This window comes from Protobothrops mucrosquamatus, unplaced genomic scaffold, assembly GCF_001527695.2.
Source record: "Protobothrops mucrosquamatus isolate PMUCROS unplaced genomic scaffold, P.Mucros_1.0 scaffold2720, whole genome shotgun sequence".
Taxonomy (NCBI): Eukaryota; Metazoa; Chordata; class Lepidosauria; order Squamata; family Viperidae; genus Protobothrops; species Protobothrops mucrosquamatus.
The window spans coordinates 93,633-120,312 of NW_015388763.1; the positions used below are offsets into that span (position 1 = coordinate 93,633).

The 26,680-nt window shown below is 35.0% G+C and overlaps 1 protein-coding gene across 1 annotated transcript in view; it reads right to left on the reverse strand.

Annotated features, from left to right (window-relative positions):
- Window positions 1–386: 386 nt before the first annotated feature.
- LUZP2 (leucine zipper protein 2) overlaps window positions 387–26,680 on the reverse strand; it is a 69,550-nt gene continuing 43,256 nt past the window's right edge. The window contains exons 4-6 of the mRNA XM_015825618.1: window positions 16,602–16,691; window positions 2,661–2,714; window positions 387–768 (exon numbers count right to left, since the gene is read on the reverse strand). Coding sequence (XP_015681104.1) covers window positions 664–768; window positions 2,661–2,714; window positions 16,602–16,691 — 249 coding nt within the window. The 3' untranslated portion in view covers window positions 387–663. The remainder of the gene's footprint in view (window positions 769–2,660; window positions 2,715–16,601; window positions 16,692–26,680) is intronic.

A 26,680-nucleotide genomic window follows, 5' to 3' on the forward strand; every position in this document is an offset into this window, starting at 1 on the left:
TTAGTGTTGGAGCATTCACCACTTCTGGAGGCAGGTTGTTCCACTGGTTAATTGTTCTAACTGTCAGGAAGTTTCTCCTTAGTTCTAGGTTGCTTCTCTCCTTGATTAGTTTCCATCCATTGCTTCTTGTCCTGCCCTCAGGTGCTTTGGAAAATAGCTTGACTCCCTCTTCTTTGTGGCAGCCCCTGAGATATTGGAACACTGCTATCATGTCCCCCCTCGTCCTTCTCTTCATTAAACTAGACATACCTAATTCCAGCAACCGTTCCTTATATGTTTTAGCCTCCACTCCCCAATCATCTTTGTTGTATACAATAAAGATACTTACAAAACAGAATTGGTTAATAAAATAAAACTTCTTAATAGCTTTTCTTTACAAAACAGAGTGATTTATAATAAGCAAGTTACAGATCAGGGCAGAATAATATTTCAAAAAACTGGACTGTATTACAAAGCATTTTTTTTCAAACATCCATTTGTGTTGGATTATTGCTGAAAGATACTAGTCAATCTATTTCAGAAATTTCTTGACTAATTTACAAACATCCATAAAATAGTGAAAAAATTGCATGCTCTAGAAACCTGGTACATTTTCATGCCTCTGGACTAAAAAGATGAAGACGATAGCAAATGAATAACATTTTAAAGATAGCAAGATGGCATTTACAGAGTCTTTTCATTGATTTTAGCTGACTCTTCAGCATTGTTTCCTTTTCTCTCGGTTGATTTGTTATTTTCTGGTTTAATCCATGGAGGACTGTGCGATTTCTGTGGGTATAATGAAGAAAACACAATCAATATTAAAATGTTACAATGGTACTTGCAAGGAATGGAAACATAGGTTTGGACACCAAAGAATAAGGTTGATCTGCTTCAAAAGAAAACTCTCCAATGAGGAGAATTGGGTCCCCTTGAAAAGCAAATAAATAGATTACATTGCACCACAAAACTGCCATTGCCAATAAAAAATATTTCTGTTGGAGAAGAAGTGTAAGAAAAAAAAATCACAGAGAAAAATGGAAGAAATTATCAGCTGCCCAATCCTTCCTAAGTAAAAATAATTGCACATTTGCTTGCTCAGCTATTGACCAGCCATGATAATTAATATAGCAGAAATAACATAATGAATTGCTGCCTTTTTCCCCCAAGTCTGATTATCTTGGGGAAAGAAATATGTGACTAAAGGCAAGAAATTATATCAATGGTTTGTGTGAATAGAGAACAGAGCAGTTGAAAATGGAGCACAATGAGAACTCGTATGCCTTCACATAGAGTGGAATCCACAGTAAATATAGCATATATGCAGATTTTCTTCTCATTAAATAACTATGCACTCATTTCTGTGTATTAGGAAGATTTTTCTAGAAAATGTTTTATTAACTTCTTGGGAAAATATGGGTTAGGATGGAAAATCTAGAAATGATTCCCTTTTTCCAATATAATCCATTTGATGGACTGTTGGAGTGCAGCAGAGAAGGAATAGAATTGTGATAGTATATTACCAATATGTTCTATATATTTTTGTCAATATAGAAAAGGCAAGGAAGACAGACCCATACCATCTAAAATTCATAACAGAAAATAACAGAGAGAAGAAAAAATATACAACCTTGTTGCAAGTAACATGATCATCTGTAAAATTTGGCTTTCCCTATTATCTATTAGATTATGCTACAGTATTCCCAAATTTAGTGTGTTGAAAAGTGATTAGGACTTAGGACAAATATAAAGCTAAATTTATTTCTCTAGAAAATGAAGATGAAAATTGCAGTAACATTGGACTATAGATATAAGATGTTCTGCTATGACAAATCACTCATTTTCTATTTAAGAACATATAAAATTTGTCTCTAAATATCTTAAAATACTGTCATTATTTGAACCACATATTGAAATTTTGGATTTCATTCTCTGTAACCCTGCATAGGATACAAATAAAATTTCTGAGAATGAAAATATCCTGGTGGTTCTGGACTTCTCATTAGCCTACATTTGTCTTCCAGAACTGATTGATTACAATATTACTGATGTGATTGTGGACAACGATCACTCCCCAACACTCTCCAGAAACCTATCTAGATTATTGTGATATCTGCTACTTCACAATGTAGACATATCAACATGTGAGGCATCACAAGTCTACAGTATGTCTCAGTGGTTCTAATGTTCAAATTGTTCATTCTTCTCCTTCTGGTAGCATACCCTTAGTACAAGAGGGTTACTCTAGCAAAGTCATTCAGATGTAGTTATGAATGCCCTGACTGCTGGCTTCTAATTTTTTTATCCAGTATTGACTTCTACAAACTAAAACAGGAACATGTTGTCCAGCTAAACTTTGATATAGTATCAATAAATAAAAATACTAATATGGATAATGAATAAAAAGCTGTGATAGGAGGGCCTCAATTATAATTTTTTCTTCATTGTCTTCTTCCTACACCAATGCATCTTCCTGCATCAGTAGATTTGCCTTAGATAATTTAGAGCTGTAGATTAGAAATGAGTTTTCAGACAAAACAGAACAAAATGCAAAAACAAAAAACCACCAACTGAGAGAATAAAAATAACACTGTATAGAGAACGCTGATGATTCATAACAAGGGAGAAAGCAGGAATTTAATTTGGGTGATCAGAATGTATAAAAAGAACAAGATTTATACCTGCATGCTAGGATCTGTTACATTACTCTGGTTTCCTAAGCAAGCGTTGCCAATCTGAAAAGTGGAAAAAAATGGTATTAAGCTCTAATTTAGAAAATAATTCATACAAATTTGACTAGGCTTTCAAATGCATGTAGGAATGATTCATGACTGAAGGCTTACTTGCCTAACATAGGATTTCATGTTTGAGAATATGTTTGTCCATCTTTACTTTTAAGATTTGAAGGAAAGGTGTGAATGCACAGAACAATAAATAAATATGCATTCAACCACCACACACACACACACACACACACACACACACACATACACACACACACACACACACACACAGAGAGAGAGAGAGAGAGAGAGAGAGAGAGATTATTTAAAGCTATCCTAGTTCATAATTAAACCACATAAATTTTCTGTAGTTTTATAGTGATGCAAAAAATTTAAGCAGTATTTAATTACAGTATTGATTAAAGATATCTGAACAAATTATTTTATTTGACTTAATAAAAGTCAAGATAAAAGGGAGACAAAACATACATTTATATAATTACATTCAAAATACATTTTTCTTTAAAAAAATAAGGCACGTTTCTATTGCAATATTTTTAAACTGCAGATTGTTGTTGAAATGGCATGAAACATATCTGTGATGGAAAGATACAAACATTTTCTGCCTGTCCCTGGTGATTTCTCAATTGCCATAAACAACACGGGGAGATTACATTCTGCAGATTTTACTTGTGAATGTCCCAGAGCTATCTCATTGGTTCTGGGGGAAAAAGAAAATGCTGGATAAGGTGAGCCAATATTTTGATCCAGCAGAGCTCCTATGGAACTGATAAATCATATTATATCTAAGAACTCCAGGCAGCTAACAACAGATGAAGAAATAACAACACCAATTTAAAACTTCCTTAACAATACCAAACACCACAACAACCTCATCACAAAATGACAAATGTGAGCTTTCCTCCCGTTGACCCAATGTAGGGGAGGGGGAAAGAGAGCAGGGTCTTAGCAGCATTCCTGAAGGCAAGGAGGGTGGTGGGTCTACTAGGACTACTGTAGTTATTGATTAGATAGCCAGAGAAAACAAGATTTTTTTAAAAAAAAATCTTATCAAGCTGTGATGTGCAGGACCCTTCAGAAGGCTAGAGTTTTGCTGTGATTATAAGCTTTTTTTTTTTTTTAACCAATTGCATCAAGATATCTTATCAGTTTACTCAGGCCTCCTCAGAAAGAAGTCTCATTTGGTTTCCTATGACTTGTTCCTATGATATAAATATGACCTGAGGGAAATTGTAGGAAGGAGAACAACACAAATTGCACAGCTGTATTTCTGGGATATTCTTTGTCTTATGCAGATGGACTTGTAGTTGTCATAGAGATAATAGCTTATTTGTTCTACAATAAGTGGAATCAAGTAATAACAATAAACACGCATAACAAGTTGCGGTATTGTATATATGCTGCTGGCAATTAAGAAGCCTTCTTCCCCTCCTAGCATAATATCACATCATCCATTTTGAGATCATTTATTTCCTTTTTTTAATATCACAACAGTGAAAATAGGAGATTATGCTGTATATATCACAAGCTTCAGTCTACCGTCTTCTTTTCACTATGATTGCCCTACATATTGACTTAGTTCTCATATACACTAGATTGCATTGAGAACAGTGGTAGTTCTATCAGTGTGTCAGTTAGTAAAGGTAAAAATAAACTGAGAGGAACATGATTTGTGAGGAAGTGACTGTTGGCTCTTTATGTTAGCTCTTTATGCAATCAGCAGTGCAATGAGGAGTATAAATCTTTTCACTGAAGGACAGTCTGCAGTAAGCATTGCCCTTCTCAGAAAAACAATAAGCTTTCTCTAATTAATGGAAAGCAGGTTGGACATCTGGAGTAATGTCTGTTAGTTCCCTCCAGAAAACAAAAACAAAAACACATGTATCAACCAGTCAATCTTTCTCAGCTCTAGAAAGAAAGCAGTGGCAAGTGACTTACAAAATATTGCCAAGAAACAACATGGTTATTCCAAATGGGAAAAGAAATCTCACCCCAAGGTATGTAGGAACGATGGGATATGTGTTTAAATTCAGGCCTTCTAGGACTTATTTTCATAAAGCCAAACCCATAACCCTAATATCAAAACCATATCATGAGTTTCCCTCATCGTCTCTTGCCTTCTAATGAATGCAGTTCTGAGAGTGAGTTTATTTTCATCTCAATTAGAAATAGATTTCTCCCCCCAATGCTTTGACAAATATGAACCTGAAATGCCTATTTGCATGTGCTTTTTGGGTGAATGAGCAATATTGCACATGCTTCAGATAACTTCTTACTTTTTCCACAATGCAATCATTTCAGTACGTTTTCCTCGTGTTATGTAGATTTGCTATTATGTGATTGATAGTCTTTTGTCCAAGAATTCACTTGATGCAAAAAAAATAATTAAAAAAGCTGTTATGACAGCTGAGCTAGCAAAGTCAATTTGTGCCAGAGAAAGATGCCTAGAAACATGCCAAGATTTCATCCTGCCAAAATGTCTTGAACATTTTTGTGCCAAAGCTCCTTTCTGCCCTCATTCACACATTTACCATTGCGTGTTTCTAGCTGTGCATTCTTTCCTCTGCTTCTTTTGTGCTACTATTACTATTGGGTCAAAATGGCCATTAACATTGTGCTCAACCCTCTTACCCCAAATGTAAAGGAAAACTTTTAATGCTAAAAACAAAGTTGGATATATTACATCATGCTGAAGTTGGTGAAGGAACCTGACCCGTAGGATGAGCTTTTAAGCTGGATGAATCTATTGTGCATTGCTAATAACATTTGTAATGCCATTTTTCATCCTGCCTCTTTGTCTGCCGTGATAATCCAGATATACAAAAGAAGGAGAAAATGCCTTCACTGTACCCAGAACATGAAATGGAGGGGGGGATGTTTGAGTTAACTAGTGCTTGAGAATAAGGCTGTAAAATTTTATGAGCACATTTATTAACCATAGACAGGAACAGATTTTTGCATTACTATTATACATGGCAAAAAAAATAATAATGTGATTCAATTATTCTAGCTCAAGAAACTCATACAACTGAGATTACATTTACTTTTATTGCCCCATCCTATTGTATGTAGGTGTCTAGATGAATATTACAATAATTCTAAGAATGAATAAGGTAAGCCTCCCACAGACCAAAGATATGTTTAATTAATATTGTATGGATTTATGACATTGATTTAATGGGACAATCAGACACTAAACTGCTAAACTGAAACTGGAAATTTTCCTGAATTATTAGATATTATCTATTTTATTGGGTATAAAACTATAATAAAATAATTAATAAATCTATCTTCCTATTATAATAAGCACGTTAGTAGAAAGAAGCATAGTTTAGGAGAGCATTGAAAGTTACCTTTAACCGTTATACAAAGAATTCAATTGTTACATGCTGATAGTGCAAAATACACTATCTTATCTTTTGCTATGTATACTGTCCAAGAGGAGAAGGAGGGCTGTGTTACAGAGGGGAAGCAAGTCCCCTCAGCCTCAAGCCTTTATGGTTGGAAGTGGGGGGGAGGGGGGGAACGAAAGTCTCCGTTCCTAGTTAAAGGCAAACAGTTCTTCAGCCAACTGAGAGGAAAAAACACAGTGTTGAATACAGCACTGTCTCAGAAGACTGAAGAGAATAGAGAATAAAGAATCCACCAATGGAAACTGTACCTGCCTAAGAGCCAACTTGCTACATCTGTCTTGGGCAAGATCAAGTCAAGACTGGGACACTCTAGCCCAGGACAGGCATTGCAACTTTGGCTGACTTGATCTGATTGGGCAGGAACACAGTCTAAACCCATTGGTGGATTCTCCATCTCCAGTGCTGGAGAATACACTATCTTATCTTTTGTTATGTATACTATGATCCATGATATGCACAATAAACAAAGCCAATAGACAGGATTTATACTGCTTATCATAGAACAACTGTGAAAGCAGCAATAAATTAGAGATCCCAAACAAAATATTCTGAAAAGGATTCACCCCAAGATATTAAAGTTCTAGATATGAGTGAGAACAATCAACCAATGGAATTGATTGTCTTCAGAAGTTTTGGGAGCTTCATCAATGTAAGCTTTCAAAAAGAGACTGGACTGCCATCTGTCAGAAATGGTGTAGGGTCTCCAGCTTGGATAGGGGGAGAGGGGTTGGACTAGATGGCTTACAAGGTCACTTCCAACTCTGTTATTCTATTCTATTCTATTCTATTCTATTCTATTCTATTCTATTCTATATAAAGATCTATCTGTGGAAGAAAGGATGGGCTTTCAGAAGTGTCTGCTTTTCAATAGCAGATACTATTTCTCTGCTATCTTATTACTGTTTGGGAAAAGAAACTTTGAATGTCCTGGATCACACTCTCTTGCCATTAATATTATCTAGAAAAAGATGACAGAATGTAGAACTCTGGAGATAACTACATAAACTATTGTTCCACTCTTGACCACTGGGGTTTATTTATGTAACAAATCTATATGGTTGCCATCTTACTGTACATGACTCTGAGCAGCATATAACTAACAACTAAAACAATATCACAAGTGTTTAAACACTTAACAAATAAATAAAAGCAAGGTTCTGTGAGAAAAGCATCCATCTAAACAGTGCAACCATTGAACAGACTCCCTGCTGGATCCCCAAGAATCCCCAAAATTTCTAAAATTTGGGATTTGGCATCTCCTCTACTATGGACTGATCCTTTACTATCCTTTATCCAAGATTGAATTTATTATGCCAAAGTAAAAAAAAAGCCCTAGACTTTAAAAAAAAAATAAAGCTTTGCTCGCTTCTTCTGATATGAATAATACATGGAACAGAAACCAGTGTGGTATAATGATTTATTAATTAACTTGCTAATCAAATTAGCTGTTTATCTCTCAAGAAGTGACTCTGGGCAACATACAACAAATAATGATTGAAGTACTAAATTGGTATAAGGAAAACCCAAGTTCTAGTCCAGGAGTCTCCAACCTATGGTCCACAGTCCAGTACCAGGCTGCAGCCTATTGGCCACTAGCAGCCCCATTTGCACATGCCCAGGATTGCTAGTGCTGCCACCAGTGTCACGTGGGCGCTAGTAGCCCATTTGCACATGCACGTGGGCACTAGCTGGCCAGCTGCACAGATGCCAGTGCAACCACTGGCTTGCACATGCACAATGGTGTTAACACCACTGCTGTGAGCGCCATCACTTGCGCATGCATGCACACGTGTGCACATTTCCCTGCTCCTCCCTTTCTCTCCAGGCTGGGGAGCTCTGTTTTAGTCCACACTTAGCTGCTGAAATTCACAGGATAACTTTGTAGTAATTATTCTCTTTCAATCAAATCTACCCAACAGGGTTCTTGTTATTGGGAAAGAAATCAGTGGAAAGAGCTTTGTGTAAGTGTTGAGCTCTTGAGTGAAAAAGTGCAATATAAAACTGATAAACAAATGTCAGTTTATTATGAAGAACTATCACTCCCACTCCATTATGCCTTTCCAGCTATGATAAAGACTGGAAAATGTTAATAACCACAACATGCACTGTTTCTAATCAGTGTCAAAGAATAAAGCAAGTGACTATCCCTCTGAATCTGTTTTAAATCTACTTTTAAAAATCAATTGATTGTTCAAGTTTCATCTTAATTCATATTGGAAAAAAACAGTAACTTTTCTTATGTAGGGGATCCTTTGGGGTTTACAAAGTGAACTGATTCTCTGCTTCCACAGCATTTTTTTTTTGTGGATCATCATAATAAAAGGAATTTTGGAGAACTACAGTATGTGGAAGATTAGGGCAATCTGCCGTAAATAATTTCCTTGCTCTGTTCATTCTTGCAGATCCACAGAGCTCAGCAAATGTTTCAGGATCAATGCTGGAAACAGAGTTATATTTTTGCAGTGTTTATTCCTAGAATTTCTATTTGGACTGGCAGACAAAGTACATGGAGGTAGAGGATAACTAAATGAAAGACGCTGTATACCTGAGAGACTACTGTATTAAGCAAGGAGAACACAATTCATTAAGCAGGCAGGGCACAATGCGATGGCTGACATAAACATATATTTGAACTGTTTAATCTGAAGAAGGAATATTGCTGCCACATTAAGAGCAAGGTACTAAACATGAGTTATGTTCTCTGAGAAAAAAATGGAAGACAGCTCAATTTCATTGAAGCATTGATTAGGATAATTTAAAACCAAATTCTCCCACTGTCGTATAAATCCAAACCATTCTACTCTTCAACAGCAAGCAAACTAGCTATGGTTCTGTCCTTTAGCATGAAATGGATTATAGGGACAGCATAAATGAATGCAGGACTGCCAAGAAATAAAATCATGGGGAATGGGTGAAGATGATTAATCAATAAAACTATCGGTTTTAATGTGTAATGGCATAGCAAGGAAATTTAATATAAGTTACACACACAAATACACGTACATGACTTTTCCACAGTTTTCATATTGAGACATGAATGTCAGGGAGTTAGGATCAAAACAGAGTCAAGTGATGTAATGTAGCATATGCATCAGTCTGCAAATAATATACTTCCTTCACATCATGTTATCATGACAGAATTGTTTCAAATAAAATGAGTTCTGTATCTCTCTCTCTTCTCTCTTTCTCTTTCTCTCTCTCTCTCTCTCACACACACACACACACACATCTCTCATCTATCTATGAGAGAAAGAGAGAGAGAGAGAGAGAGAGAGAGAGACAGACAGACAGACAGACAGACAGACAGACAGACAGACAGACAGACAGACAGACAGACAGACAGACAGACAGAAACAGAGACAGAGACAGAGACAGAGACAGAGAGAGATTTGGGCTGCCCTAATTTGGCAACCATACCTAGATGACATTTGATTCTATCTCTCCTTTTCATCTGAACCAGGAAAAGCAATTAATTTTTTATTAGTGCTTCTGGGCTGCATAGACTGGATGAAGAAACCAATGGTTTTACACTGAATCTCCAGAAGTCAGAAATTCTCTGCTGGGCATTCTATAGCTAGAAATGGCCTTAACCTCAATGCTTGATGGGATGGTACTACCCTAAGGACATATAATTTGGGTGATCTTAGATATTATACTGTCATTGGAGACGTGGGATAATTACTGAGGGCATTTATGCAGCTGGCTGGTTGACTTTGGGTCAGTCACTCTGTCTCTCTGCCCACTATGTTCTGCTTGGTTGACAAGCTGTTTTGTTGGTTCCTGTTGCAACGAATGGCTCAATGCTTGACTGATCTGGGAAAAAAGGGACTCTGCCCTTTCAGAGGAAAAAAAAAGAAGAATCTATGCAAAATGTTTGCCAGTATAGAAGAGTATGTAGATTTCCTTGCAGAAGGAATGGAAGAATAGTTTGATAAACACCAACATAGCCCTGAAAGGGATGAGGGGATGAGAAAGAAACTCAAGATTACTCTACCTTGATTTTCTTTTGTAAAAAAGGGAGAAGAGAGACAATAAAAATAATGTTATCATACTTTGCAATAACAGAGTTCCAGTACTCTTTATGGAGCTTATTTTCTGACCTGGTTTATCTCATAAAGAACAAAATAGAATAATAACTTTATTGTCACTTTGAATGTACACTAAATAGCATACATTAAAATGAAATTTCATTGCATACAGCTCTCAAAGGGTCACCACCTCCAATATACACTACATTAATATGACTAAAATAAATACATAAATAAATAATTATGCATATACCCACATATATTATATGACATAGAGAAACAACACAGTCTAGTTCGGATGTATACATGTACATGGTGAGAAAAATGAATCTTGTGAGTTTACCAGACGGATGGCATAAGGAACAAAGCTATTACAGAATCGGGTAGTCCTGCTAGAAATACTTCCCAGAGGGGAACATCAGAAACAGACTGTAAAATGGGTGTGTGGGGTCTCTAACAATGCTTTGAGTTCTAAGCACATAGCACTTATAAGCAGCATCCTGAATACCAGGAGCAAGCTTCTTATGATCTTCTCGGCTGTCCTAACCACTCTCTGTAAAGATGATAGCTAGTGAGTTTTAATGGTGTGATTTTAGTGTTGCATTATTTTCATTGTGTGATTTTTATTGCTCAAAATATACTGATTTATTTCTTAATTTAGAAACACCACACAGGGTGGCTTTCTAAATTAAGAAATAAATATGTTTCTATGCATCCACTGTATACAATCTAATTATATATTATTTTATTGTATTAGATATTCTGTGCCTAAGGTTACTCACTGGATTACATTAATTGTGTGTGTGTGTGTGTGTATGTGTTTGTCTATTGTCATTTGTTTCTGTAACCGTACCATGTTGGTTACATTGATAATGTCTATGTGCATACTAGTGTCACTGAAGAAATCAAGTATGAGCAGATTAGGGGTAGGTCTCAGTTAAATGGTATTTGCAAAAGATTACTGGTACCTTTGTGAGCCTTGCACAAATTGTCTGTCATAGCAATTTTTACAATCAACAGCTGATGTAACTTGAACACTTCTGCACTAATTTCTATAAACTTTGGCCTACTTTCCATCTCCCACCAATGATTTACCTGTACAGTCAATTTCATCTCATTCTCATAAAAAGTTCCAAAGTTTAACAATCAAATTTTAAAAGTGTGTAGTTCCAAAGCCCTGCTCTGATTTTTAAAATAGAATTTCCCATTGCTTGTCCCTTCAAAACTGGTTAAAATTCATGCTCATTTTGTAAAAAAAAAAGTTCTACATAGTATTAAGCATTTCTTTTTTCCAATACCAGATCATAGAATAGCAGATCAACATTGTTCCTAATTATAATTCAGCCATCAGGGTTAGTCAGCTACTCCCAGTTAATGCAAGGTCTTAGTATGCATGAAAGCCATAATCAAACAGTCATGGATGTGAAGACTTTCCTCTGCAATGAAGGGGAAAAAAAAACTCCACAAGGTTCCAACATAATTTAAACAACATTAGTAGGGCTCTAGTTTCCATAATACCTGATAACCAAACCCTGTGTTGTTTTATGACATTCTAACTCAGAATTATTTCTTTAGGAATGTCAGTTATATTTATTTTGCATAGGATGCTAATATTAGTTATCAGTCATTATTAAAATACAGTAGATTGGCTCTAAAAAAGAACAACTTAAGTGGGCAAAATTTATTGATGCTGAATCTCTGCTTATTATGCAAAACAGCCTTTTTAAAATAAAATATAATCATGATGCAATATAATTATTCCTATTATGCAGAAAGGAGTAAAAGAAAAACCCTGAAAATCATAAAGAGAGATATTAAAATAGCTATAGCAAACAGGAGCATAGCTTCTGCTTAAAAGTAATTCCTCCTTGATCAGTTTACCATGCACTTTGATCAGCAAAAGTACCTGGGTGCGCAAAACTCAAATGATGAAATATGCAGCTTGATCAGTAAAATATGTAAAAATTCAACCATTCCCAAAGTTAGTTCAGCCAGTGAATTAAACAGGAAAGCTGGCAAGGTACACAATTGGGACCATAAATTATGAAAGTGGATTACTCAAGTATGCATCTTCATTAAAATAATTTGTGAGGGAAAAAAAAATCAGAATCGCAAAATCACATGCTTCTTGACAATTACACTGTGCAATTGGAGCTTTAAATTGTAACAATGGGACTACAAAGATATTCAACTAAACTGGTGAAGCAAGTTTTTGTTTAGAAAAGCTGCATGCTACAGACAAGGATCATCTCAGCAATTGGTTTATTTTATCAATTATAACTCTTAGATAAAAATGGAATATATGTAACAAGTAGGAATGTTTGTAGTTCATTATAAATAGGATTGAAAAAAAACAAGAAAAAAAATATCGACTCAGGAATTGGGCTTATTTAAATCTTTTCCTTCAAAGCTAAGTAGTAAAATAAGCCAAGAGAAATGCATTGATTTATCTGAACATGATGATTTATATCAAAATAGCCAATCAATGTGAAAATTTACTTCAATCAGTCTAAAATTGAGGGAATCAATAATCTAAACAAATACTATGGGATAACTGGACATCAAGCCTAATATTTTGAGATTGTTTTCACTGAAACTCTAATAACATATATAGTACTAGAATATATATTCTAGTAATCTCAAATGCCAAACTCTAGGAGAATTTGAGAGAAAATAATCTCAAAATATGAGGCGTGATGTCCAATTATCCCATATTATTTGTTTAAATTATTGATTCCCTCGATTTAGTCTGATTGGAGTGAATTTTCACATTGCTTGGCTTCTTTCAAATAAATCATCATATTCAGATACATCAATGCATTTCCTTTGGCTTATTTCACTACATATACATATCTTTATTAATTTTTTATAAATAAATCAAGGTGGCAAACATATCTTTCTATTTTCCCCACAGCAACCCTGTGAGGTGAGTCGGGCTGAGGGAGAGTTACTGGCCCAAAGTCACACAACTGGCTTTCAGGCCTAAGGATTGGAAGTTACAGTTTCCTGGTGAGTCTCTGGTGCCTTAATCACCAGATTAATATTTTGTTTAAATACTTCTATGTGTCAGCCTTGCAGGGCAAACCAGATAGGAAACAAAACCCGATGAGCCAATTTTAGATTATTACAAAGCTATGTTAACAGAATGTTACAAGTCTGAAACCATACTTCTCTGCCACCCCCCACCCCCCACATCTCCTTTACAACCCAAACAACTAGAGAAGGTTTCTTCTGAGCCTCTTGACTGTCCTACCGTCCAGCTGCCGGCTATGCTGTCTCTAATCTGACTGCTCCATTGGTCATTCCACATACCTTACATTTTGTTTTATGCCATAAATCATTATTTAAAAGCCACAATAGCTGTTTGGACATCATGCCAGGTGTAAATGAAATAAGCTGATCACTAAGGCTTGGTATGATGTGCAAACTCAATAAATGACCCCTTAGTTAATTTAAGGGATTATATGTCCTACCTAACAAAAGATTAATCACATGTTCTCTATGGTATCATGCTGACAAGAGGCTAATTGCAATAAATTGTAGCTAGCTTAGTTATGATAAATTTATTAATTTCAATCAATTACTTGAATGAATAAATACGGATTATGTTTTGTATGGATATAATTTAATTAGATTTTTAAAATATGGAATAGAATAATAAAATAGAATAGAATAATGGGAACTTAAGATTTAAAACTCTCATAAAAATTATTTTTGTTTTGTACTTACAAACTTTTAATACAGCAATCAAGCATTAAATAAAACTAAAACATTTTACTTTTGCAAAGTTTGAAAAACTATGTGCTCAGTTTCAGACACTGAAGGATTTCAGCATGTATATGGAAAGGAAGGAAATACACACAGGGGCAAACTTGCTCCTTTGCAATAAAATGAGCCATATATTTTCGGCAGAGTATCATTTTATATAGTTTGGGCTCATTAATTACTTATTATTTCTTTTTTCTTTCCCCACTGTACACAGTTCCTTGTAGATCATTATTGGAAACAGAAGCTTAATGAGAAATAGTAGCTCTAAGAAATTCACACTTGGTGCTAAAGAGTAGTAATTTATTTTCACATCAAACCCCATGGAATTTATTTTGATTATTCCATTTGAATATGTTACTGAGTTCCTATTACTTTGTTTGTAACATGTCAAGCACAGAAAATAATGTAAAGGTCAGAGAAGAACAGGAAAACACAGCCTATCTTACACAGGTGAGAAAACTTTATTTTATTTGTATGTCTAGCCCAACTAGTTACTTAATTGGATGCTTTCAAAATAAGCTCATTTCCTGGTCATCTGCATAGACAAATGCTTGCCATCTCAATCTGTCTATTGTAATAAGTACTATCTCTTCCAAGTGTATTCCTGTAATCATGATACTGTCCATTCATCTTACTAATTGTTTCCTTCTTCCTCAGCTTGCCAGGAATACTATTTTTCTCCTAGTTTATTGTCCATTAGCACTACCTGCCTAAAGCATGTGAGTTCATCTTTTTTTTCCCAATATCAACTAATCACTTTTTTTTGCTGTGCATAGTGCTTGTAGTAATCACATTTGGATCCATAATTCAAAGGTATTTAGCTTACATACTTTCTGTGTTTACCTTTCACAACCATACATAATTACTGGAAATACCATTGCTTTATCGTTTTGATCTTTATTATCAGAAAATGTCCTATTCGTCTTGATTTTGTCTGAGTTTATGTCTTCTTTCTCTAACACATATCTCCTTTTTATTTATCCATCATATTGGTCATCTTTATTTTTGAATTCAAGAAATAAAACCAATTGTCACTTTCATTTCTTCACTGTGAACTGTAAATTTCCTAAGCATGTTGGTTAACATTGGTCTAAGAAGAGACCCTTCACTGCTGTTGGCCCTTGCACTGTGGAGGCGGACCCCAATTCTCCTAACCTTCCAAAAAGGGCTCAAAATATGACTCTGTGGCCTTGCATGGGGGCTCAAAAGATCATGCAATCATGGGGCTGTTTAGCATCAAGAGAGCCCTCTCCCTGTCTCTATTAGTACAATCTTAACAGGGTTAAATTGCCTTTTTTGTCTCTTTGAATTTTTTAAATTTATAACTTTTGTAACTTTAAAATTTTAATCGTAAATTAATTTTAATATTTTAATATTAATTTTATACACTTCTTTATATGCTGATAGTGTATTATACACTGCTCAGAGCTCATGCTTCAGGGAGATAGGCAGTTTAGAAATAGGAAATATAAATAGATATAAAATAAACATTACTCTTACTTTCTTAATATTTAGCATTAATGCCCAAATTTCTACTTTCCACTTTAACTTTGAGAATGAATCTTCCAACTCTTCTTTACTTTCCAGTAACAAAACGGTCTTATTTTATTTATTTATTTGTTTAGCAAATTTATATAATCTCCCAACTTACACACAGATACATGGTGATTTTTGGGGCCTCCTAGTTTAATTGCAGCTGTCATATATCCCCCCTCCCCATTTTACCAATATAATATCTTTATATATAAGTAAACAGATATGGGGGCAATACAGAGTCTTATCTTACTTCCTTTCTTATTTTGAATCATTTGATTTCTCCAGATTCAATTTATGGAATAATTATAGCAGTTGCCCAGAAAAATAATCAGTGTTCTGCCACTCTCATTAACCTTAATATATTTCATTTTCTGCCAGGATCTGAAGGTTCAAAAGTCTGTTCACAGTTCACAGAGCAAAGGTCAATCTCCTTATATTGTTTTGCCTCTCTGTTATCCATCTTACATTAGTTATCTGATAATGTGTCTCTATGCCTTTCTCTGAAATCTGCCTTGTTATTAGTCATTTTGTTCTCCATGTGTAACTCTTTTTTTTTCTTTATAAGATCTTAATTTATTTCTTGCATGAGAAATTATTGCTATAGTTTAGTAATTTACACTTTCTCTCGCATCTCCCTTCTTTGTGCATTTGGAAAACCAGAAAAGACACACACCATCATTTCTGTTAATGTTACAGTATAAAGTTCTATTATAGCTTGTTCTTCGCACCAGGCACTTTCTAACATTGAAGCACACATAAGCTTCAAGGTACGTTAAAAGGTAGCACACATTTTGAAAACAAACAGATCTGCTGTGGTGAATTCACATGTAAATTTTCCAAGTGGACTGGAGCTAATTTGTAGTTAGATCACATCTTCTCTAGTTGCTTCATTCTCCTAACAATCTTACAAATTCTATTAGTCAAGTACAGCCACAGAGAGGGGAAAAAAACCTATTACATCAAAAAGGATCTCTTTTGTAGCACCTGAATATCAAACATCTGTATTCACCTAATATAAAACTGTATGTCATATTTCCATGGTTAAAGTTAAATAGATATAGATCCATATATTTCATGGTTCACATATACTACAGATTAGATCTTGACTTCCAATCTAAATGGATTGCACTTACGTCTTTTGAGTTGCATTCTGATGTGTTTTTATCGGTATCCACCTTTTTTGAAGAAACTTGAGGAGTCTCTTTGCCTGTAGGAATTCTTTGCTGGAAGATAAACATCACACGTGTCAATCTTTTTCCTGATTACAGTTGAAAATACTTACTTCCTGGAAATTGGAGTTCTATTATAAAGCTTTGCATTCAAACATTCAGTGGTACATTTTTTTAAATGTCTTTGGATTGCTCCTGAGATATAGAAATGGAAGGAAACTTTGTCCCCTAATATCTTCCTATCCCATTCTTGTATGGACTAGTATGAGTTACAGGGATTGTATTAGGAAGGAGAAACACTATATATTGAGTGGAAGTGTTTTCTATGATCTGAATAGTTTCTATTAGGTGACAGCAATGCTTTAGAAAGTTTCTACCATCCATTCTTTCTTGGTCTATCATAACATCTACCCAAAAGAACAGAAGGTCATAGAATTCAAGTCAGGTTATATACAATGTTAAACTTACCTACAACATTTGTATGTCTGTAGTAGTAACAAAAATACCTTTGCCCCCCTCTTCTACCTATGGATGCTTTTTTTTGGGAAATGTCTTCACCTCCTCCATTTCTATGTCATTGCTATCAGTAATTTTGCAAAATATACTGCATTGTTTGTCTTCTAAACAGAAGTCCGTAGAGTGCTCAAGGTAGAGACTAATAATAATAGAATCATTTGTTGAGATGGGTGGCTATAGGAATCAAATTGATTAATTAAAATATGAAAACAGCATTGCATCAGCATAACACAATCTGTGCATTTTATGAATGCCCTATGGTACTATATAGATTTATGAAAGGGGTACAGCTTGCATTGCAATGTTACTTTTGTCATTTGACAAAAATATCAGATTCCCAAGGCTAGCTTTACTTCTAGGCTCAGCTAGTGCAAAATATTTATCCTCTTAGACTAAATAGTAAAATCATATTTCTCAGAAGAATCTAAAATGTGGGGGGGGGAATCTTAAAAGGAAACTTAATTTTATTAATTAGAATAGAGCTGGAAGGGACCTTGGAGGTCTTCTGGTCCAACCCTCTGGTCAAGCAGGAGACCTTCTACCATTTCAGACAAGTGGCTGTCCAGTCTTTTCTTAAAAACATCCAGTGATGAAGCAGCCACAATTTCTGAAGGCAAGCTGTTCCATTGGCTAATTGTCCTCACTGTTAGGATATTTCTCCTTAATTATGGGTTGCTTCTGATTCTGATTTACTGATGGAAAAGTGATAATATTGTTTTCCAAAGAGTCAAATTAAATATCTACAACTTGTTTAATGTTACATATATCATTGTAGTTTTTATCCCTAGTGAAAAGACACTTATGATCTATAACATTTTGAAAGAAACGTTTCTTCATAGCATTCTTGCTTCAAAAATTAACTGTTTAAAAAGCTGGGTTCTTCCTTTCCATAGCTTTTTCAACTGTACTTACATTAGCTTCTGCTTCCATGTTTTAAAGTTTGACTTAGAGAAAGTAAGATAGTCCAGAGCTAAAGTCATCTGTGCATCTGTATCCTACAAGTCATAAACTGTAATACTGTATACATTAATGTGTTTCTATCTTCCAGGCTAAGTGCTTTTCTTCACTGGAGCCTTCAACTGCATGGGTTTCTATGTGTAAATTGGAAGCAAATGACTCAGTTTCTAGATTTCAACATTTTCCTCCACTTTGGCCATATTGAGACATTTTTTTCAGGCTTTTTTGTTGGAATCCCAGTTATCATGGCCTTGAATTGGTGAATTCCCTTGTAACTGCTCATCCATCCACCCCTCTCCTCTTGCTGGGAAACCAAGCATCAATTTCTTTTCTTTCTGTGGAGAATATGTTTTCTGAAAACAAAGCAGTTTTCAAGTTCTATCCATCACTTGGGAAAGAAAAGCAGAATTCTTCTCAATTTCATCTTATTGAAGCATGAACAAAGAAACAGCTACTGTAGTTCCTCTCCTGAATCTAATGGGGAAAAACAAACTCACAAAGGTTTAGTCTTTCATGGCTGATCGACATGAAATGGTGGACTAAGGCAGACACCAGGGACAATCGTCCTGGATGTGCCAGTAAAGGGAAGAAAACTTTCTTTATGTGGAGCAAGAAAACTCAGAGTTAATTTTCACAGCAGGTTAAGGGGGAAAACTTCTTATTCGTGAGTAAAACCCCTTTTATTAAACAAGGCAGGAACAAACTTTGTTCACATGAGAATGCCAGATAACCACTTTAAATGCTTAACCAAGCAGTAGCAGTCCCTGCTCACACTGGCTGAGACAATGTCAATGTCTATTTATGTTCTAGCCAGGGAGTGGCTGGCTAACGTCTCCTCCTTCTCCCTGAGAGCTGGCCCATTGCCTTCCATAGCAGTCCTCTCTATGCATACGCGCATCTGAGATGAGCCCCATCTGTTCCTCCTCACTCAGCTCAGGCCCCAAAAACATCTCTCTCTCTCTCTCTGTCTCTCTCTCTCTGTCTGTCTCTCTGTCTCTCTGTCTCTCTGTCTCTCTCTGTCTCTCTCTGTCTCTCTCTCTCTCTCTCTCTCTCTCTCTCTCTCTCTCTCTCTCTCTCTCTCTCTCTCTCTCTCTCTATATATATATATATATATATATATATATATATATATATATATATATGTGTGTGTGTGTGTGTGTGTGTGTGTGTGTGTGTGTGTGTGTGTGTGTGTGTGGTGTGTGGTGTGTGTGTGTAGATAGATAAATGATAGATTAGATAGATAGATAGATAGATAGATAGATAGATAGATAGATAGATAGATAGATAGATAGATAGATAGATAGATAGATAGATAGATAGATAGATAGATCTAATCTATCATCTATATAATCTATCTGTCTGCGTATCTGTCTAGCTATCTAGCAATCTCAGGCTTGAGCTATGGAATCCTTGGTGCTCGCTGAACTTGGTTATTTGCATATATATGGTTCATTACTTGTCAGCTCTCCTGGCTAAACCAGATAGGCAACACAATTCAATGAGCTAATTCTACTTTATTGTTTACAGAATCTTGCAACTCTGAAGGTACTTTTAATCACCTGATCAATCAGGGCAGGTCCTTCTTAATTCTTTTTCCTCTGACCTTCTTAATTCTTTTTCCTCTGACCACTAATCCATTGGAGGCTCATCTCTCTCAATCTGATTGTTTCCTATATAGAATTTTTTCCCTTGTTCCCCAAGCCCATCCATACATTCCATATCATCACCCAATTACATAATGCCATCATGTAACCTAGTTGGGTGGTGAGAATGGTGATGTTACTTAATTGAATAATTAAACATCTGCAAGCAAACTACCAGGCTCAGAAAGAACCAAGAACTCCAAAGAACTATTCTCTTAAAATAGTAGTAGTCCATTCTCACCCCAGGCAAGCAAGAAGTTTGGATCAGCTCCATGTTAATATGCTGAATCAGTCCAGTTTATAAGGGCAAATTTTGCTGAATTAGGCATTTCTAACAAAATGCAATATTCTTTCATTTTAGCCTTAAAACATATGATGATGACAATGATGAACCCATTCACAGATAGGAAGTAATACCAAGAGTTCACAGAATGTGACAGAAATCTTGCATAGAAGGAGGATAAGTGGGTAGGCAGATAGGTTTCAATATTTTCTTGACCCTAGATGGCTGTGGGGAAAAAATCAGCAAAGGTTTGAGTCAAATCCTGGTTTAAAGAAAGCACATTAAGCCACTTTTGTTCCAGCTGACAGACACAATGGAAAAGGGTGGTAAATAAAGACTGTAGTGCACGGAGTTAATATTAAGAGCCTCCTGCATTATGAAGTACTGGAATAAAATGTGAAGAAAGGTGATAAAAGCTAGTTATTTTCTTGGTAGATAATTCAGCACCTGAAAAGCCCACCCAATTAAAACCAAAATGTTAAAAATGAGAGCTTATCTCCAATATCCACTCTTCTCATAATGAAACAATACAAAGTTAATTAAAATGACTGTAAGAAGAAAGGAGAATACAGAGTTAGATAAATAATTTAAAAACACTGTAGGTTAGAATGTTCTTGGTTCTGGCTTCTTTTTATTGCTTTATGACTTCCGGTACAAGAATATTGACATTCAAAAGGTCTTTTATTCTAAAGAATGAGAAACAGATAGCTTGATTTTAAAATATTAGTTTTGCATCTTTGAAAGCAGGATTTACTTTTCTATATAATTTGAATTGTGTAGAGATTACACAATCTGATTGGAGGGATCTGATTTAAAGTTCCAAAATGGGTGAATTTAACAAAATCACAATAGAATATTTTAATCCTGGCCTAGCCTATAATACTTTTGGAATATAGACCTAACATACCACATTCAAATCCAAGAATAGCTTTCTGCATACACATGCTGGCTAAAAGCTATAATTGTTTTTTTTAATAATTTTATTGGTTTATCAAAATATAAAATACAAAAAGAAATTTAAAAAAATAATAGAGAATTAGAAAATTAGGGGGAAGGGGAAAAAAAGACAGTGTAAGAAAAGAAGAGAAAAGAAAAAGGCACCAACTTCCGACTCTCTTTTGCACAGTAGAAGATAACAACATTACAGTCACAACTTTTTGCTTTTACACAACAGTATGTACAAATCATTTCTATAACAATACACTTATCTGATTAACAAAAACAAAATCAAATTTTCATTTTCTTTTTCACTGTAAACACAAAATCTGGAAGCAGTTTCAAAATAGAAGCTAGCTTAAATGTATTCTCATCTTTGGATAAAAGGGTCAGCTTAACCGTCTCTGCTTCTCATCGCTGTGGGGATAATATGAATCCTCTATATAGATTCAATCTTTTTTAAAAAAAAAAACCTAAAAGGAGAAAACACTTTCCCTAGTTTTAATATAACTTTAAGCAATACTCACAGTTATATTTACAATTCAACTTTCAAAATACTTGGAGGGGCTACAGTTCAGATTATGCACCACTTATATAGGTTGATGACATAATAATTAATAAAAATATTTCTTGTTGGAAAAGCACCTATGTCAAGGAGATGGTTTGATCCTATATGCTCTGCCCTGTGTAAATGAAAACTGATTCAAATTATCTTATTCCTTTAAGCAAATTTAAAACATATCCCCACATTTAAATAATATTTAACTCCTATGAACTATATTTCCATTATTGAGTGTTACTACACTAGGCAACTAAAATAATTTTTAATTGTAATCTTTAAAATTAAAATGAACAACTAAAGACTAAAAGACAGTTTTGTGGAACCACACAGAAGTTGGCTCATGAGTTTTACAAAATTAGAGTGACAGGTGAAATCTTCTTACAGTATGCTTGACTGAATATCAAGTTTTAAATTTGCAATCCATTTAATTTATACAGATGAAGCAAAACTCCATTTGTGTTTGTAGGTACAAAATGAAAACACATTTTTAAAAAAAAACACATGTTACTTGAAACCAGAAAGCCAGCCAAGGTCATTATTTCTCTCTAAAATGCTTTCCAAATTTACTGCTGGAGTAAATAATGCACATTCTGGTTCCATTGCATGGTTCCTAATTTTTAACTGCTTCTATTTATTTCTCCTTTCTTTGGAAACTGCTTAGCATTTCCCTTTCCATTATTGTAATCTTCTTGGTCTTTCATTATCTCTGCCTTGTCTAATGCTGCCATATCTCTATGCAGGATAATGCTAGTTAGAGACGTTCTTTAATATTGGTGTGTTATTTCTTCACCAAAAGTAAATTTAACCTTCTTAGACTACTTCTGACACACGACTCGGATAGTAATGCTTTGCATTTTAAAGAACTCACCCAAAGAGGTAAGCAAGAAATAATTCCACATCCATGATTCAAAGGGGGAAAACAAATTTAAAAATTGGGTTTAACAACATGCTCCAACTACTTTTGAGTGAAAATTAGCTTAAAGCTTTCAGGCTTAGTTAGATATTAGGCTCGTGCACACCTTGACAATTATTCATTTTGTATGCCATGCAAGTTCATTTGCCCTTCTGCTATTAACATAAGCTCATCTTTTTTTCCCCCCAGTCTTCTACCTGAATCTGAAATAAGGATGACACTGCTTTAAGAAAGCCATTAATTAAAGTTATATATCTCTTAAAGCAATGACACTTGAGGGAAAATAAAAAGCCGAAGGAAAGTAGGGCTACTTTAATGAATACAGGCTGCTATTCAATGCATTAAGCCCAATGCATTTATTCTTATTCAGGGGTGTCAAACTTGCCATGTCACGTGATGTGTCATGACGTATCATGCCTTTCCCCCCCTTGCTGGAGCTGGGGTGGGCACGGCTTCTGCGTGATGCATCAGGCCCGCGGGCTGGCAGTTTGACACCCTGTTCTAAATTATTTTCAAAATGTATAGTACCTTGTCAGTCATAATCTTAAGTACTTGTTTTTTTTAGTAGTTATAGGAACACGTTTCAGCAGAACTTCAGCTCCTTCAGTCCCTTCTCTTCTTTTCATCAATGCTGATGGCAGGAAGAAATTTGAAACATTCCACTTGTAATAACCACAATTTTAGTTCTGATTTATTGAAACAGACAAGGTATAACCTGTGTTTTATCCTAGTTGATTTATCCTAAATATAACTTAGAATGTTTTTTTTAAAATATTTTTTGAATAGCAATCAATTATTGCAGCTATATATTTGTTAGATGCAAAAGAAAGTTGTTCTTATGAAGGTTTTCCATCTTTACACACTTATGACCAAGGTTAGATTCTATTTCTCTCCCATTGTTTTCTTTAAAACTGTATCCTGATTTTTAGTTTGAGCAAGATTAGCACCATCCTTGCATTTCCAAAAAGTCAAGTTTCTTTTTCTTCTCTATTCTAGAGTTAAACTAATCTCAAACAGATATTCTATACAAATTCTCAATTGCACAGTAGCTCACTTTATATTATCTTCTGAGAGGAAATAATCCCTGCATATTATCTTTCACAGGAAAGAAACTGTAAATTGAAGACATGTGCAATTTAGTGACTGTATGAATGTCTAGTTCTTGAACTGTATTTGTTTTCTAAGTGTTGTGAAGATGTTCAAGGGATGCCAGACTGTGACTGTGGTTTACACATGGATAAAAGAGAAGACAAGGGTGAATGACACACACTGAAAGAAGGTACAGCTTTCATCATTTTGATATAAGACCTGTAGAAGAAAAGCATTTTCAGGTAACCATCACTATCACGGTTGAAATAACATCCTTCTTCATAACATTTGCCCAGTGTAATGATTTAAAATGATGGGAACATCACTGGAAGGAAAGGGAGAAGGGTGTTATGTTATTAAAAGGTGAAATATTTCACTCCTAACAAATAAATGGAACAAATGTTTCAAAATTTGTCAAAGATCTCTCTCTTTTGCTTTCTTTCCCTTTTTTTTTTGCCCTGGAAGTATGACATCTCAGATTAAAATATTGTGAGCCTTCTATCAAAGAGTACTTTGATTGTATCCTGTGCGCACACATAGATATATTGGAGTCATTGTTGACACTTGTAAACTGTTTGGACAAGTCCCTGAAGCTTTATTGACAAGATTTCAGAAATGGTTTGCCATTGCCTTCTTTCTAGGGCTAGCTTTGTGCCTAAAGTGGTGCTAGAAGTCATATCTCCTGACTTCTAGCCTGGTATCTTAACTGCCTCACCAAAATGGCCCTTCTCTATTAAATTACTCACTTTCAAATTACTTTTGGTCATGCATTTTCAATTTAGCCAGCTCAAAGTTATTTAAATGGATCAATTGGGGGTGCTTGCGGCTTGAAATAAAAGTATGGTAGCACAGTTTGAAGGGGAAAAGTTGACATTAGTATTTGGGGGCTCTTGCGCTGTTATGTACGCATTTGCCACCATCAAAAATACATAACAGTGGTATTAAAACTGTGGTCCAAGAACATTCTGACTGTGGCCAACAGAGACTCTCAGAGTGGATGGTGAGAAATATTTTTTTGAAATATATGTGGAACATTGTTTTCTATTTTAGGAATTGCAAGGGTTAAAGGGTCTCCTTAAAATCTACTTATGAATCTCACATTTCCCTTTTGTATATTCACTTTTGGAATATTCTCCTTGACGTGCCATGCAAAGCCAAACTCAGTTTTGTACCTGGTTTATATGTATGGATGCTTCATACATAAAGGTAAAGTTTTCCCCTGTCCAGTCATGTCCAACTCCAGGGGGTGGTGCTCCTCTCTGCTTCTTAGCTGAGAGAGCCAGCATTATCTGTGGTCATGTGGCAGCAAAACTATATGCTGAGGTGCAGAGAACACTGTTACCTTCCCACTGAAGTGGTACCTATTTATCTACTCACACTTGCATGCTTTTAAACCACTAGATGGTCAGGAGCTGGGAAAGGTAATGCAATCTTACCCCATTGCATGGCACTTGGGTGTTGAACCTGGGCTGTCAGCTTTCCAGCTGACCTCAGTGTCTTTAACTACTGTGCCATCGTTCCCCTTGTTTCATACATAAGAACAAAATCTTTGAGTTGGCATATAAGAGGGGAAAAATCACTTCTGAAAGGGTTTAATATAAAGCTTTATTTTTTTTTAGTAGTACCCTCTGCTTCAAATATTTTTTCATCAAATAACAGATTTGTTTAAAAAAAAGATTGTTCTCAATTACTGTCTACTTATGTGGACATGGTAATTTATGCAACAGTGGAAGAAGAAAAGTAATTGAATGTTTCTTGCAACAATAAAGCTCCTTTTGTTCTAGAGCAGCACTGAGTCCAACTTAATATTAATAAATATTTCTTCTGTCAATTCCCTTCTTCTGTCAGAGAGCAGCACCCTCTTTGGAGTGGGTTGAGAAGTAACAAGCTCAGTTTAGTTCTTTCTTTCTTAGCATGCTCTCAGGTCACCAACAGAATCAAACTTCCTAGCAATGCAGAACATGAATATTGATGCTTTCAACAAAGGTTTTTATTGTACAAGAGCAATTGGCTGCCACATATAAGAGGATGAATAGAAAATAACATTCTTCCTGATAGTGGCCAGAACAGATGCTCTTGATGTTTATAATACATTCACTTTCATGGATAAAGGAATAAATAGCTTTAAAGTTATACTGCACGAATGTGAGGTCTACTGTATGCAGTGAAAAACATAACATATGAAGGATTTGTCTGCAGAGCAAAGCTACAAAAGGAAACTGAGACAGTGGAAGAGGTTATAACAGGTCTGAAATTAAAGAGTAACTTTTATGACTGAATCCCACCATATTAAATCATGTAATTAATAATACAGTATCCCCTTCAATAAATCAAAACCATTATATACATATTGTCTGGGTTAATCAATAAATCAAACATATTCATATTTTTTTCTTTTGGGTCTAATTTTTTAAATATTAAACAAATAGAATCCTTATTTTCAACTAATTTCCAAATATTTTAAATTTAATGACCAAAATTCCCCTTATCTCAACTTTTTCCTTTAACCCTCTAATTAGTAATATGAAATCCCCTCTAATAAATCACAACCCCAATTTTCTTCAGCCTTATTCTGGCTTTCTTCCTTTGCCAACTAGCCTTCCATGTCAATGCTTTTAAATCATCAAATAGACCTCCCTCTATTATTATATATAATATTTGAAATAAAAGAGACCATTTAGTTGCCATTTTTTTGGGGAAGGGCTAGCCCATTTGTATTCATTAGATCGTCTCCCTATTATTCCAATTCCCCATGATTGTCCTGATATGTTTATCTTCCATTCAATCTGTTCTTCTTCTTTCTCCTCAAATTTCTTCTGATTTATATAGAAAGTCTTTTCCATTTTCAGTGTTGTCACTCCCTTTTCTGGATTTTCCATTAACTGTATTTGTTGGTCAACTGAGTCCTCTGTTTTAGTATTTGATTGTTCCACTTCTTCTGTTATCTTCTGTGTTGTTAGTTCTTTGGTTATAGTCAAAATTTGGGTTTGTATATCTAAGCTGGCATCTTGTTCTTTTATGTTGCATCTTATTTTGTCACAAGCTGAAAGAATATATTGCTTTCAACATGGAAAGGATCTTTTCCTGGTCTCCATCCATATTCTCTTAATAGTGTGTTAAGTTGAGGACTTTAAAATCAGATGT